General features: G+C 35.9%; 1 protein-coding gene across 10 annotated transcripts in view; it reads right to left on the reverse strand.

Moving 5' to 3' along the window:
- Positions 1–17,813, reverse strand: part of LOC145662848 (uncharacterized) — a 173,109-nt gene that overhangs the window by 89,657 nt on the left and 65,639 nt on the right. For all 10 annotated transcript variants that reach the window (XM_081728776.1, XM_081728775.1, XM_081728773.1 and 7 more), the window contains one exon: positions 10,575–10,730. In XM_081728776.1, coding sequence (XP_081584902.1) covers positions 10,575–10,730 — 156 coding nt within the window. The remainder of the gene's footprint in view (positions 1–10,574; positions 10,731–17,813) is intronic.

Raw genomic sequence — 17,813 nt, forward strand, 5'->3', positions numbered from 1 at the left:
ATCTTTGAGTTTTACGTCCCACGATTATGCCGGTTAGGCTAAAGGAGACGGTGATTATGAGAAATGAATGAAATGGTGGAATGAAGAAAGTGGGAGGAAACGGGAGAACCCCGAGAAAACCCACGAGCACGGTATTTGTCCACCACAAAGTCCACACAGCGCGAGCTCGGATCGAACCAGGGACCCCAAGCACCGGAGGTGAACGCTCTACCACTGAGCCACCGCGCCCCCAATAAAATCTTGAGTCTCGTCCGATGATTATAGAACGGATGAATCCTGGTGGATCCAGGAGTCAGGTGGACAGAACTGAATGACGTAGAGAAAATAAATATAGCAATACGATACAGAATCGCCCCGAGTAACCCTACATATAATACCCACCTTAAGCTCACATGCCCTGTGAACAAATTAAGGATGTTCGAACCAATCTTGCAATTAACCAAATCTTACAATAGAAACAACGAAATAATCTTTTCCAGTGAGAAAGTATTGCATTAATTTAACTAAACTCTGAAGATCAAATATCAGCATCGATTATTTGTATTTTGATCCTAAATACTTCTGTTGTGAGAACATACGGCGGTGGTCTGAAGACTTTTCTTGAAATACTGGTTTAAAGACTTGTAAAAATGTTGTGACGTCCTCAGTGCAATGCTAATGCATCAATTTTCGCTTTACTAATCAAGATACTACTTACTTTTAGTATTCTGCAATTCTTCTTTCTACCTCCTTTGACACCTATCGGGATGATGACCTGTGGAAAAAATAGCTGCACATAGACCAGAAATTCTACGCGACAGACCAGATGATGAACAGAACTCTTCTTCGATGCACGGAGAACGACTCTTGTTACTTTAAAAGCAGTTAGCTGACACCTTTGCCGACCAACTACATCCAGTTTCAGTTACTTCTTGATGGGATTTCTTGATAATCCATGCACCCACGAAGTATCACCTCACTGGACCAGAGCGTATGGCTTCTGTTTGTTCAGTGGCATAGTTTACTGGAAAATAATACAACAGACTATTATTTTACAGAGACCAACCATCTCAATAAGCATCGAAACTAACGCCTGGCTATCCGACCGGTCTTCCCTCTCGCGCGATTCTGAGAACTAATAGGCTTATGTATTCTTCTAAGTAAAAATGAAATGAAAAGCTCTAAGTTTCACGTGCCACGATTATACAATATAGGCTAATGGAGACGGATGTGATTGAAAGTAAATGGGTATGAAAATGTACGACGAAAGGTGAAAACTCCGAGAAAATCCACGGGCATGGTGTTGTCTACCAGAAACTGACATGCTCTGAGATCGAACCGCAATCTTCTGATTAACAATCAGAAAGCAATCTGGAAAAGGTAGCACGGCACGAAAATTATTTGGCCTTCAGGAAGTATGTTGTTCTCGAATCTGCCTAGAGAATTCGCATAACTTAAGAAACCCTCAAAAGGACACCTCTCTTCTACAGAAATGTAGAAAAAGTTATTTCATCGTATTCCTAAACTATTAACAGTGTATAATTTAGGTTCAATTTCAGGTACGTATGTTTACATACCCTTCGACGTTGACTCTGCACTGCTGAGGCAATCGCTGAACTACTTGAATTAAGACGTAGCAAAATGAAATGAAATAGAATTTCTAGTTTTACATCCAATTATACTCTTTAGGCTAAAAAAGATGGACGATCAGTGTGCAAGAGTCATTTTGTGCCTCTTGCTTATAATATTAAAAATTGAATATTAGTACATATTTTATATATACGTTTAATTTCGTTAAATTTAATTAAGATGGGGATCCCAGGCCTGGGTATCATTTAATTCATATAATCTGATTAGCATTTTAAAATTATTATTGTATATGTTTGTATATTCCTTTTTTTAAGAGTTTCTTATTAAAAGAAATCTTTCCTCTTGCTAGCTTTAGGAAACCAGTTTATTTCTAAATTTAGCCAGCCAGCTATTGTAGAGAGGGGGGAAACCGTTTCTCTTTCCTTTCTCTGGTTCTATAAATGGATTTTTTGTAAGGGAAGTCAAAGTGTCCCTTTGGGTCGTTCTCTGTAAATACGAGAAGAAGTCCTCTTCATTTTTGACGGAACTTTACGCACAAACGCCACGAAGATCATTTTGTCACATTTTTATGCTGGTTTTTTAGCCTTAGTGATGGCAATATAGGGATGTTAGGTTTCTTAGAAGTTTAGCACTTTTACGAAACTCAGATGACAAGAAGTTTTTCAGCTCTCTAAATGGGAGGCTGTATTCCTGTGTAAAATAGGGTTGGTAAGGTAGTTCCTGTTTAGGTTTTCTTTCTCAATTGTAAGCAATTTACTTAGAAATTATTATATTGTTATATGTGTTTCTTTAATACTACTCCTATATTGGAAATTAGATTTTTCTTAGAGTTTCCTTGAGGCTCTGTAAGCTCTCAGATACATCTGGTTTCTACTTGAGGGCCAGCTGTAGGTTTATTTGGTATTTATGGAGTTTTAAGCTCGATTTCCTTTGAAGCCAGGTGACGTGATCGGCCTGCTTGATAGAGATTTATACGTCTTACTCTTGAGCGATCAAGATTATGGGCCTATATCATTTTGTTGAACTTCCTATAAGTTAACCAGTTCCGTAGTGAGGGACATATTTATTTCCTACTTGAGGAAATGTAGCCTTACCTTAAATCCTACCCATTCCTTGTAAATTGTTTAGATAGAATCCTTAATTAGTGGTACTGCCTCTGACAGGCTGTACTACGAGTAGGCAGTAGCCCAGGTTTCTGTACGAGTGCTGAAGGAACCTTTGTAAATTAAGGGCTCACTGGGAGGCGTGTAAGTGAATGCGAAAAAGGTGAGTACGCAAGTCCCACGATTTAGATTTAGAGTAATTTTAGTTAAATTAAAGTTTCTTTAACGTCTTTAAGGAAAATATCAGAGTAGGAGCTGTATTTTTATTACGAACCATGGTCTTAGAGATTCCTGAGAGCCAACCTGTGGATTCGATGAACTCTTCCTCGCATCGATTAGATTGATACAAAGTTAAGCCCAAAAATTTATTTCGTAAATAAAGAAAAGAGAGGAAAGAAATCAAGACGTTTATTAACAGGATATGTTCCCGTGTATAATTTTATTGGCTTAATTAATATACCCTTAGACACAGCCGAAATATGGATATTCTTTGGCTTAATAGGATATTTAGAAATTATATACCTTTTATAATATGCAAGAGTTTGAAGCCTTTACTTTAAGAGATTTAATTATTCAGGTTATTTGTAAGGCGGGTTGCCTAAGCATAATAACAATCTCCCGAACGACACACGATCGGGTCCCGTTCGACCGCCGTCGAGTCAATAATTTAATTTTTAATATTTGTTTTTCTTGCAAGTGAAAGTGAATTATGAACGAACAGGTGGAATGAGAATGTGCGTTGAAACGGGAGATCACCGAAAAAACACTGGGACACGATTATGTCCACCACAAATTCGTGTGTCCGACGAATTAAAGCGTAGCGCACACTGGTCTAGAAAGTGAGCTGTTGATGTGCTCACTTTTAGCAGCTGCTCATGAGCTCATCATTCAACTCATAGCTGTCTCGTCAAGCACAGTCTTTCGTGTTCTGTAACGCCACGGAGTAGTCAATATCACCACAAATCTATTGTTCTCAACGCTTAGTACGGATAACAATAAAATGTTCGGACTGTAGATTTAAAAGGTGAGTATCCATCTGCCCAAATGGGATTTGTGGAAAAGCTCTACGAATAATATTTTCATAAAACAACTAATTTACAGTATTCCAATTACATCATATAGCATGTATTGATAAGGAAAGTTAATACTCCAATCAATTACTTGAGTCCCCCCTCGACTTGGGAATCGTCGACTTTATGTTCCTCAATTTCTATACCTTACAAATACGAGTAATCAGATTATTTGAAGTTCGTGCAACTCTAATATACGCTTGGAAGTCTGGCTATCTCTACCAATGTTTCTCTCTTTTCTTAACAAGAAGGTAGCTACAAACTTAAGAAAGGATTTGCTCCAAGAGTAGCAGTTCACCAAGCATGTTTTGTGATGTTGCCATAATAGTCCTACTGAACCCGAAGAATATATATATACAAGGATATAAGTACTGAAAAGAGCAATGCTCTTTTCAGTACTTATATCCTTTTATCACTCTTTTCTGCATATTTATTATAGTAGAATATAAAAAGAAATTAGGAATAAAGACTACCTACACGATAATATTCGAGTTAATTGTACTAATCGAAGTTTGTGTTTCTTGAACACTCTAATTACTAACGGATTTCATGTTAAAAGTTTCAGAAATCTTTTTCCTGTAAAACTTCATATGTAATCTTTAGTTATATGTACGAAGTTAACTTAGCAAGAATAATTTACTCTAATTACAGTAGTACAAAGTGCAACTGTTCAATATGTTTTGTAGAAAATGTTTACTAAACGTTTCCACTAACCCTGGGAGGTAATCCAAACAGGAAATCAACTCTGCATAAATATAGAGGCACAGTAGGTCAGTAGTACATCGCTCACCTCTACTCTGGCACGAGGTGTGACTGATTCGATCCCGGGCTATCTGAATTTGTGGTGGAGAATATCGAGTCCGTTTTCCTGTTCCCTCCCACATTCTCATTTCACCGCTTCCTTTATAATTATTCACTTTCATTAATTTCCGTTTCTTTTAGTATACAGAACACACACACACACACACACACACACACAAAAAAAAAATGGAACGAAAATCTCGAAGATTTCATTTCATTTCGTTTCTCTGCGAAAGCATATGAGGGATATTTGAAAAGTTCTCGGAATGGCCCATAATAGCAGGATTAATTCCAACTAAGTATCTTATTGTTATGAGTTTTCTCCCGTTATGACAACTTCGCTTTATGGCCTGAATCATTAAACAACAGTTGAAGTTACAGGTAATTACTGTTGAGTAATTCTAGTAATCATTGACTGTTTTACTATGACCAGTTTACTAATGCAGTGCACGGAATTCCAAGATTTTCTTCCGTCCGTTCACCTCACTCAACTATTTTCATTGTTTCTGCCACCACAATAAGTTTGTTTTTTTCAAGTTTGTATATACATTTGGCAAAATGAAATAGGTAAAGAATGTTAAAATATGCATTTCAAGGCAAGCACACAACATACAACTTTTTCTCACTAGAATCACTACAGAAATAAAATAGGCTTAACTTAAATTTCTCGGTATATTCCTAAGTGAAAGATGTATGTTTACTAATTTATACAAAATTTCTATTGTTGCGACTTATTAAAAAAATGAAAATCAAAAACATGGAAAATTATTATTTTGTCTGACACGTTGAGTGAGAAATAATCTGAAACTTCAGTTATGAGCATGTTACCAAATACGAAGATCATACTAAAACACACTAATCTAGAGAGGGATGTTCAGTTTTATTTCGAAAACTTTTGAAAGACAGGCTTCTAGCTAACGAAAGATGATTGAAAATAATATAATATTAGGAGTGGATATCAAGAATCCTGGATTGATTCAACTGGATTGGACTGTTTAAAAGACGATAAGATTCGGTTGCAGAATTTTGTTTCTTTGGCAGCTAGTTTTAGGACTACTTAAGAGACACCACACATTTACAATAAATGAATTCCCTCTGAACAGTCTTGTTAATAAAAAAAAAATAAATAAATAAAAAAAAAACATTTGTTAAAAAAAAAAAGAATTAACATTTATAATTTACAGTAAAAATACAAAGCCTTGATTTTTAATTTTCAAACACTCTTTACAAATCGAACACAAAATATTTAAAAAAAGCTATTGTTCAGTTTTTCTAGACTATTATTTTTGACGGTACTTTCTAACTGAAAGTAGTTTCCACCGAATCACAAAATATGGGAAAATTGTTGATTTAGTGATATATGAGGATCAATGGTCCCCAGCCTGGAGGCTGCCGTGAAGAGCGAGCAAGGGGGGTGTAAATTACTGACGAACTGTGAAATTAAGAAGAAAGTACTAATAGTAATGATCGTTTGCAATTTACCTTTAGCCAACTTTACGGGCGCTACATATTTAATAGTGCCTTTGTCGTAAGGACGGTGGGAGCGGGGGGCTTGAAGTATGCAGAGTTTACGAAAGAGTCGCCAATGTAAATCTAGTTTACACCACTGTTCCAAACTCTTACTTCTTTTACTGAATGGAATAACCTCCCACAGTATGTGCTATATTTTATAAGCATAATTGTCTTAAGTGATGTGTTTGTCTCCAATAGCATAAAAGAAATCTATAGATGGATAATACATAAAAGTCTACAATAATTTACGCATTACGTTCTTTGATTCGAGATATGTACTTCAAAGTATACAAATAGCCTTCTACTGTTACTGTAAATAGAGTATAAAAGTAATATTGGTGAATAAAATACAACAGCACTTACCATTTTCACTTAATACTGCAGCAATAGTCCCAAACTGGTCCAATCGTCACAGCAATACGTATGGCGGGAACTTCCCACTGTTTCGTGGTGAATAGAAGGAAAAAACTTCTTGTGTAAAAAATATTTTCTCTCTACATAGCTTACACTCCAACATTCCATCAGCATTTTGAAATCTGAAGTTGCTGCTTAACACAACTAAAAGAAATTGACATGCGAAATTCACACTTGGTTAGCGAATGATGGCAACAAAAAGAACAACCAAGAGAGCATGTAGGTACAAAATCACTCTTGGTGGATGTTCTTAGTTATCTCGAAACTGCGCAAGAAATTAACGAAGAAATGAAATGTGAAATAACTAAAACATGCAGAAGAAACGGAATTTCTCATTAGAAGAGTACGGGAACAAAAAGAAAACTTTCATGCAAGACTGAATGACATTAATTTAACGAAACTATTTACATAAAACAAAATGACCTGAAAGTGATCTGAATATTGGTTTGTGTAGAGAATACTAGAAAATATAACTATCTCGAAAATATTGTATTTTTATATTGAATGGGCTTTAAAGCTTAGGATATTTTCTATCTATAGTACAATACTGCTTTTAAGGCTTTTTATCTTTGCCTCCTTTGATTACGAAAAACCTTCGACAAGGGTCAGAATCGCTCGTATAGCGAACACACTGACTTCTTCAAAGATCACACCTTCCCTTATCTATTAATTTATCAATGAACTTGAACAAACTACTCGTATAATCTTCGGTGCAGTTTTTTACTAATCTATGGAGGATCACGTCCTCTGTACATAGAGGAAATCTACAGTCAAATTGGTCTACTTTTATAGAAGTTATTACCAAAAGAATAAGTGGGAGGAAAATGCATTTCTGCTAGCGATTTAATGATGCGAGTACGACATTCGAAAACTTGAATATCTAAATAACATATTATATTTTTTCGCCATTTCTCTGCAGAGTTTGGACGAAGTTAGATTACAGACCCAATGGACCACACACAATATAACATATCACTACTAATGGACAGGTCAAGCATGACCTATTTCTGGCAGTAATTCCGGTAGCATTTGTTTCCAGTTGATTCAAATGACGTGAGCTACATAAGGAACTTACAGTGGTTATGTTTTGCTTATAAATATTATAATGAAAGAAAGAATTGCAATTTCTGTTTACATTTCTGAAAAAGAGAACTTTAAAGAGCGAAAAGATGAAAGATAAGTAAGGATGGAAAACGCATTTTCATGAAAATAAAGTGAAGCATACACCAACCAATGTTTCCTTTACCTAGCAGACATATTGTTTGGAATCGAAAATATGAATTTTAGGTCCTTACACTTAAGAGTGGAAGTGAAATCACTTGACTAATCCATTACCAACATACTAAGAAGATAGCAAACTACAGCCCCTGAAATGTCTATATTGTGAAACACAAGATACTATGCAGTCAAGACTGCTCCTACAGCAAATACTCATAAAATTTCCCACTACGGTTTAGACTGTACAATACTGGCGTAATCTTTGATTTTCAATCCACTGATCTACCAACTGAATGGCCCGGGACAGGGTTTATTCCGTCGTTCAAACCTCCTCTATGTTTCACGACCATGGAGATATGGAGGCTTACGTTTACAATGTACATGAACCACATTTCACTCCCAAATGGGGAACGTATCTTATTTTTACCTGATTCATATGAGGTAATATTTTCCCAGTTTGTCGAAAAGACGTCCGGACATCGAAGATTAACTATGATTATCGTATTTTGTCTTTCTCCGTTAGAGTCACTTTTGTTTGCATACTAAATTTAATATGTAATTTACGTAAATTATTTTTGTATATAAACTAAACTCATTTCCACAAAGCATTAAAATAAATATATAGAAGGTAACAGCATTAACCGATATTCCTTACATTATGCCCTGTATAGGTTCAAATTTAATGGAAGTTTTGAATGAAAAAGTCCGGAACCTAACCCATCTCCGTCTTACCGTGCCAGTGCATTAACCACTATGCTAAATAGTTTGCTCCCTAACCACCTACGAACATTCACACCTCTAAGTTAGTGTTCATACCATGAGAACACATAGACTGTAACACGACTCCGTTTATGCCTGGATTACTTAACGTCCATATTAATGAACGCCTACACCACATGAACTCAATACTATCTGAGAAAATGGGTGTATAACCAGCAATTGTGTATGGCTGCTCAGACAGCGGACTGGGAAGCGTACCGGTTAGCATACAGATATGGTAAGCCGAGACCCGTGTTCAATCCACGGTTCAGTTCAGCACTTTTTTACTATGAATTTTCACAGAATATTCAAATTTCCATTTTTATATTTAAAAAAATACAAACTACACCCCAAATATGACACAACGGACTAAAAAATCAATGATAGCGCCTGTATTTAACAGCTTTAAGTACAATAAAGTGTTCAATTTAAAGAGTACATCGTATTAAAACTGAAGTCTAAAAGTCGTTTGAAGACACAGAAAAACACTAACCGAAAAAGAGACAATAAGAAGAAGCTATCACAGACAATACAATGGACTGATATAGGAAATTAAATATAGCTCAGAGAAAGAAGCACTGCTTATTTTTTTTTTCACAAACTCGGCAGTTGTACCTGACAGAATAAGCCCATTACAAACAGTTCCTCTGTATCTCGTTGTAAGCTAATATTTGTTTCTTGTCGAGGAAGCACATTGGCTTCAGTGGTAGAGTACTCACATCTGGTGCGAGTGGTCCCTTAGTTCTATCCTAGTTCACTCGTTTGCGGTACACAACAGTGTGCTTGTAGGTTTTCTTGGGTGCTCCCATTCCGTCCCACATTCTCATTATACCAATTCATTCAGAGTCACTCACTTTTATTAATTATCCGTCTCTTTCAGCCTAAAGGACATAACCATGGGACTTAAAAATTTCAGTTCATTTTTTAGCTAACGATTTCATTTCACTTTTGTTTCTTATCGTGAACCCAGAATAAAAGAGAGAAAACATATTTGGAAAGAGGGGATATGCCTAATGGAATTGAAACAGAATGCGTCAATATGAGAATTCTGAACAAAAGCGGAATCTATCACCCTATCAGATAAATAAATAAAATAGATCAACATGCATGAACATGTTAATCACAATGTGGTTTGGCGAATAAACATCATTAAATTTATTAAAACTTTAGTTCTTTTTTTTTTTTCTCAGTTCCTGACAAGCAATAATATATCATTATAATGTTCCTTGTGTATAAGCATTCTTTTCAAGTGAAAACGACGGTTTTCAAGTGGCATGCATAATAAATAAATAAATAAATAAATAAATAAACAGAAAAGATTATCTATTACATCTGAAAGCACATATAAGGCTTTCAAAGAAAAACCTGAAATGTAGTAAGTTAGTTTCGCTGCTATGGCAGTCTAGCATTTGAAAATAAAAGCTGTTTTTGACTACCAAAGAAAGAAAGAAAGAAAGAAAGAAAAAGTATCTCACTAAAAGTCCGCTTCTAGATCATTATGATATATAAATCCAACGTACTCAGAATTAAAAATCTAAAGAACATCAGACTATATAATTACGGTTCACTTAAGTCATAAAATTATGGATCTTTCGTATTAAATTGTGGATATTTCGTATTATTGCTGCAATTCAGTACCATCGAAAGCTTGAACGCCTTAGTATACATAAAAATCCTTATATTTGAATAGACAATCGTGTAGAAATAAACACACAATGAACTATGTTATTCCACATTCCTGCTCAAGATATAAATTCCATACAATAAATGTGTATACACTCTGCCAACCAAAAACACAGCTCAAAATAGACAGCAAATTAAAGAACAAGGTGCAAATATACCACAACCATCTCAGACGTTGAGACGTATTTGTTACTCTGAAAAAGCGTATCAATTAGACACTACTATTAACTATATAATAAAATAGAATGTACGAAGAGTGAAGACAATAAAATTCAGGTCTTCAGAGACAGAATATAAGATAAGAAGGAACAATTTTCATTAGAAGCAAACCTTCTGGTTTAAACTCTTTTAAATATTAAAAGATGTATTTAAATATAATTTTAAAATATTCAACATATATGTACATAACAACAACCAAGCCTAAGCATGCTTTCCCTCAAAATACCTGATGTCTTGATACGGTCGATGCTCCTCATCGCAGATGGCATCATTCAGCTTCGCGAGGACATCATGGCCTTCCGCAACCTCTCCGAAGACACAATGTTCACTATCCAACGAAGTAAGATCAGCACTCAGGGTGAGGAAAAACTGTGATCCAATCCTGTATTTGTTTAAAAAGACAAAAGAAAAGTGTGTTACCTTGTGTAATGGCACTATATGAATAACGATGTCAGAATATCAAGTGGAACAACTTAAGATTTTCAATGTATTAACTGCAAATGGGCAGCTTTCTCTTACCTTACATGAATCTAATATTCTTCTCAGTCTTCGATGTGGGTCCAAATTGTAAACATCTTGACGACAAGAAACCACCTCTTCTAGGAACGACGAATGTTAATCACATCACTCCAAACAGATCCAAATCTTCTCTGCTGTGCTGTCGACGGACTGTCTTCAATTTGGAATCAGATCATTCTCCTAATTCAAAACAGGCCTCGTCTTTACAGTGATTTCCAGAATTTAATGATCCAGGCTGATATTTGAAGTTAGTAATCAAATGCATTTAATACATTGAAATTATCTACTAATTCCATTTGAAATTCCGAAACATCGAAGAAAGCGAAGTCTTACATTACGGTGAGACCATTTACGGCAGTCATTGAACATTCTTAAAGTTAAATATCACGAATGAAAATTTCAATTCATCAAAACAGTGTAAACTTTTCTTTTTTTAACCAATAACTACAAAATGGACATTTCTTTAGTTTTTCATTTTATGGATCACTTCAAAATGATCTTTTATTACATTAAATGATCAAAAAATACTTTGTCCAAGATGAATTTTCTTTTAAGAAAAACATTTCATTTCTAAATAAAAATAACATCTTACTACTCACCAAACTACCAGAAAATATGAGAATTACAGTATAACAACGAAATTTATTGCGACTGCAATTAAAGTTCTTTCTTTCTGATGAAAATGACAGAATATAAATAAATTGATAGCATTTATATTTTACTCTAATCACGAATAAGTAACAATTCAAAACAATGTTTCAATGCAATTTTCTGGAACTTTAAACAATAAAACTACTTTATAATTAAGTCCATATAACACCATTCCTTTCATTACTAATTGAACAAACAGAAAAACTTTGGTTAAAAATTATAAATTTGATTTACATAATCATTATCTTATCCCTAACTGATTTCATGCAACAAAAAATCTTACGAGGGAACCTATCCAAGTGCAACTCTGACTTCGAGTCGAGATTATGGCCGTTGGGTACCTTGTCCCAAAAGAACATAACACGAAAAGGGATACACCCTCGATCGCAACCGTTGCGGAGGTATAAGAGTGAAAAGTTAGAAATTGAGCTCCATACTATACATTACAAAGTCAGATTCCGGGTCAAATTTTTCGGAAATGGTCAGGTAAGGAAACTCAGCGAATACATATCAAATTAGTGTGGGGAGCACAGCACCTTTTGAATAAAAAATTTGTGTCCCCGGGGCACTCGCAGGGTCCCAGGCAGGTCCAACTCAAAATTTGCAAATGGAACCGGGGGTCAAGTAGCATATTGTATGAAAGCTATTGTTAAATAAAAGAAGTTAGAACAAATCTCAACTCTCTACGATAACCCTGTGCAACCGGGCAACTAGTCAAGATGTCAATACAACCTACATCAGAAAATCTATGGCCACTCTTCTAAATCCGTTAAGTTGCGACAATAACAAAACAGAAAAAGCACGTTTGAAAGTGCAAGGTACTGAAGTAAAGCAAATTGCTGCAGAGTCTCTCTCTCAAAAGCACCCTCCGATATATTTTACTTTTGCACCATTATTCCAGTTTTCTCCAACCTCACTCCTCTTCAAGTTGCCTCACAGTTTCAAGGTTACTCCTTTTCGTCTGTACCATCATGTTTCTCGTTCAGCAAATCCTCCGATAGAAATTTCACAGTGCAATCTGTGAATTTGGGGTCCTGATGCGCGAAGCATATACCGTTGCCTTTTGACCTTCTCACCCTCCACGACGGTTGCGATTGACAATGTATCCTTTCTCTTCTAGGACACGAAATTCAATGGTCATGGTTATTCTATTGTCTATTGGTCATTCGAAGTCACACTTATACTTGCATAAGGTCCGTTGTGCGACTCAGTGAGGGACTCTGCAGCAATATGCTTTACTTCAATACCTTGCACTTTCAAACGTGTTTTTCTGTTTTGTTATTGTCGCAACTTAACGGATTTAGAAGAGTGGCCATAGATTTTCTGATGTAGGCTGTATTGACATTTTGACCAGTTGCCCGTTTGTATAGGGTTATAGTAGAGAGTTGAGATTTGTTCTGTCTTCTTTTATTTAACAATAGCTTTCATACAATATGCTACTTGACCCCCGGTTCCATTTGCAAATTTTGAGTTGGACCTGCCTGGGACCCTGCGAGTGCCCCGGGGACACAATTTTTTTATTCAAAAGGTGCTGTGCTCCCCACACTAATTTGATATGTATTCGCTGAGTTTCCTTACCTGACCATTTCCGAAAAATCTGACCCGGAATCTGACTTTGTAATGTATAGTATGGAGCTCAATTTCTAACTTTTCACTCTTATATCTCCGCAACGGTTGCGATCGAGGGTGTATCCCTTTTCGTGTTATGTTCTTTTGGGACAAGGTATCCAACGGCCATAATCTCGACTCGAAGTCAGAGTTGCACTTGGATAGGTTCCCTCGTTAGTAGCAACAAATTAACTTTTAGGTAAAAACTATTAGATAGCCTATACCACCTCTCCAGTATCACATAACGAAAAAGAAACAATGAAGAGGGGGAAAAATCAACGACAAACAACAGCATAACTTACCTGTATGACATTTCGACTTTACTAAATAAATAAATAAATAAATAAATAAATAAATAAAAAGGCTACAAAATAATAGTAAAAAACACTAGCGAAGCCTTATGTGAAAACAATAAAATGCTGTCTCGTTGCTAATAGTCAATATAATCAATTATCTCTTCTGCATTAGATTATTATTGGGATTAATTTCATTTCATGAAATCGAAAATGAATTATGGCTAAAATATTCAAAAATCTATTACACAATATTTAATCCACGTATTTACCCCTACAAAAATAAAATCCAGGATTCTAAGCGAAATGTTTATAACATAATTTTCAGTGTGATTTTTCGAGAAAATCGCAAGAAAATGCGAAGCCATCGCATTATCCGTTCCAAGAAAGATTCATGTTATAAAATAAATTACTTCAAATATCTATTCAAGATAAGTGAAGGGAACAGTTAGAATCGTTCTCGAAAAATTAGCACCAACCTACGCTTATACTTGTAGTTATGGCCAGAAAGGTCTATGCAAGTAACTATAATGCCAAAGTTGATATACGTAAGGGGAAATATTTGTTAGAAATTTAATTAATACGAAATGCTCAGATATTAATTTTCGTATTGCAGAATTTGGAAACCGTTAAGTATGAAGGTGTTACACGTAAGTGCATAACTGGACATTAAGTATACAGTTGGACTTCGAAGAATGACAAGTATTTCCAGGTCAATGGTTCGTTCTTACTTAGAATACACTTTGCATTTCTTCAAAATCGTTCGTTATATTCTGTCAACTCGCATTTTATGAAAGCTATCTACACTGACCGGGTCGCCCATCCTTCTGGATTCCTCTAATTTCTCTGGACAAGATGTATATTCCGCAAAGTCGACAATGTTCTCTTAGATTACTCGAGCACTTCTTCGAACTCCTCTGCGGTCACTAACATTCGTTCCCTGTCGTAACTTCACTGTGCGTACTGTGGGATTCGTTACGAACACCGTTGGAGACTTACTATTTATTATTACTCTCGGGATAAAGATTCCCATTTTCTCTATATCTCGAGACTACTGACAGTAACACTCTTCTTCCCGGAATATCCCAACATCAGGGTGTCTACTAAAATTCCAAAATGAAATTTCGTGACTTTTTCGTGACCTTTTCTTTACCAAATCATAAAATTTCCTAATATTTTTAAGAGCAAATTTGGGTGCGAATTAGGCCGAATTTTCATCCATGCGATTAAAACGTACTTTGCTTGCGATTTGGTAGCGTCTAAAGCCGATCATAGACGTTTTTGGTGGTGAACTTTGACGTTTTATAGAACAAAATTTTCCACTATGTACTTACATTTGAACAGTTTAAAAAAATCGTGACCCAAAAGCTAAATTTCGTGACTTTCATGACCATTTTCTGATTTCGTGATTTTTTTTCGTGACCGATACACACCCTGAACATGTACGTAACTTCACTAGCGTGTGCGAACAAGGAGGTAAAATTGTATTTTCTAATACTAAAAATGGTTCTAGATTCGTGAGCAATTCCAGATGTTAAAACTTTCGACAGATTTACTTCTAAATTCCTACGGGGCAACTTCATACAGGAGGACGTCAAAACGGTACAAAGTCAAAATTTGTTTATTATGCTTCAAAACAGCTCGATGTCTTTCCAAAAAATCTGCATCGATCACAGGACCATAATTAAAGTTTGGAATAATTCGAAAGATATGCGTAAAACATCTATTACCAAGGTGACATTTTAATAAAACAATTTCCGATATCTGAATACATTTTCCAGTAATCCCCTTCAATCTCGTGTTAAGACGAAAACGTTTCGCGTTCTTAGGTACTAAATTCTCCCCAAAACAATTAATCTGGCTTCCGCTTTCAATCATTATAGTTACTACTTGACAGTCCATTAAAGCAGTACTGTAAGGTAACTCATTGAAAGAAAAAAATGGGATTATTATATATTGTGTTTGTAAGTTTAAAGCTGCCCTACAGTAGCGTGCGATATGATTTGGCATTTTAGAGCTAACACATACGATTGCGCCTTTACTGGGGGTCAAACCATGGTTCTGAGACGAATATCCGTTGAAAGAACATGAATCATTATTGCTATTATTATCACTATTGTTACGGTTTTGATTTTTCACGGGCATTATTTATCTTACTATTCTCCTGACCTATATTTCTTTGTTCACTTCCCTCTTTTTTCTTGAATTGTGACTCGTCGTGTACTTCCTGGTCTTAGCAGAAGCTAACGCACATATTTGCAGCGTTAATTTCTATAATTGCTGTTGTAAGACAAGCATCTGGTCGTTAACCACCTGATTCTGCTGGTTCTGCACAGACGCTGACCGAACAGAATTCTCTTCCGCGTACATCGGACTTTGAACTGCTGATTCCGCAATATTCTTACCTCAAGATTCAAGATTGCTTGGTGCAAGCAATCACAGATGTAAAACAGAAGAATTCTTTTTCAGGAATTTTTCTAACTCCTTCCGCTGCTTTAACAATAACTGCCTTTTTCTCAACCACCATGTCATTAAGTAAAGCTGCAACAGTGGCGTATTCTTTGCACATGACGACCTTAAAATAGTCCGAAATTAAACCCTCAATTATCAACTGAATTTGTTTCTTTTCGGGAGCAGTAGAATCCGCTCTCAAAATGAGGTCCTGTTTCGTATAAACGTAGTCCACTACCAATTCATCGTTACCCTGTTCCCTCGATCTAATTTGCGCCTCTGTTAAGTGAGGAACTAAGTTGTCTTTGAACGCTGCAATCAATGCTTGTTTAAACTGATCGTAAGTCACTTCAACCGAACCAAGCACTAATTTTCACCTCATCCCATCCCATCCGTTCATATCAGCTATAGACTCATATTTCCTGACGAAGCGTTCCACGTCCTCTCCTAATCGAGCATAGGATGATTCCCGTTTAATATACTTATTAAAAACAGTTAAAGGTGGGTTATCTCCTCCTGAAGCCATTTCTAGTATGACGGGACTTTCAACAGTTACTTCTAACGAATTGGGTTTAATGGCAGAGAAAGTTATCGAAAATTCTCCTTTCTCAGCTGTTACGTAATTTCTGGTTAATTTCGCCGATTTGAGAGACGAACACGGACCAGGATGAGAATAAACCGTATCATTCAAGTCAAACATATTAAAAGAAATTTTAAAAAATTCTCCGCTAAGCGCTGCAAGATATAAAACCAAAAATAAATTGCACTCGGCAGAAGTCTAAAGTGAATACAAGGTACATATGGTATATTAAAATCACAAAATATACAGAAAGGATCAGAAAAGACTACATACGAGTATATCTTAAGAAAAGATATTGGGAACATCATCACTTTTCAAATATGTTGAAGAGAAATGAAAACAAACGTTATGTATGATCGTTATTAGAAAAGTTGGATCAATGAATAAAAATATAAAATAATTATACCGAGAAGGCGGTGGGGAATTTCGGAAACAGAGGTTTAAAAAAGAAATGGCTTGAGAACTGCTAACAAACTCAGTAAGAACTAATGAAGAGGTAATTGAGACACAATATCTCTATCATTTAACGAATGCTATCTCCGAAGGTAAGTCTCAGAGTAGCTGCACCGCCACAGAGGCAATTTTGGTAAGTTTCTCAGAATGGCAAATGGTACTTGGGGTTCGAGCGGCGCTCGTTTAGATCTTACAGCAGTAAGTCGTAAGGTGAAATAAAATGAAAACAATAAAATCCAGAAAATACGGAGAGAGAAGGAATAAGTGGAAGTTACGAGAGTACAAATACAGGGTTACAGGATACCTGATGACACTCCATCCTGCAGCTTTGCTCCTCGTCGTTCTCCTTTCGCCTGATCCAAGAAGTCTTCTTGTTCTGCTATTAGCGTATAGAATTCATGTAGTCTATGTTTCTAGCCTAAAGGTAGATATATCGCAGACTTAAGTGTGGACCTTGAACAGTTGGTGTCCGAGTCCCTAACTCACTGGTTATCTTACCGTTTGATTAACACTCCGAACGGCCAGTTCCTGTGCCAAAGGCTACTCTTACAGACAGAGAATGTTTATTCTCGAATAACTAATTCTGAACTGACTGTTCCTCGTATTCTGACTAACCGACTGACTGACTGACTCCTTTCTTCCGAGTTCTCATTGGTTTTAAGCACAAATCCATTACTGTGTCATAATTAGGCTGACGGAAAGTCTTGTGTTACCAGTCTCTTGACATCACATAGGTTAGATAATTATCAGGAAGGAGCTCTCTCTGGTTTATTTCATAAAAAGGAACACTGACACAACATATATAATAGAAAAAATATTAAATAATACAGAAGAAAAAGAATAAAATATGAAGGAAGAAAACCTTATACGAATTCCCAGACTGTCGATATGTCATTACTAGAATACTGCC

Source organism: Thermobia domestica, chromosome 10 (assembly GCF_964235325.1).
Source record: "Thermobia domestica chromosome 10, izTheDome1.hap1.1, whole genome shotgun sequence".
NCBI classification, from domain to species: Eukaryota; Metazoa; Arthropoda; class Insecta; order Zygentoma; family Lepismatidae; genus Thermobia; species Thermobia domestica.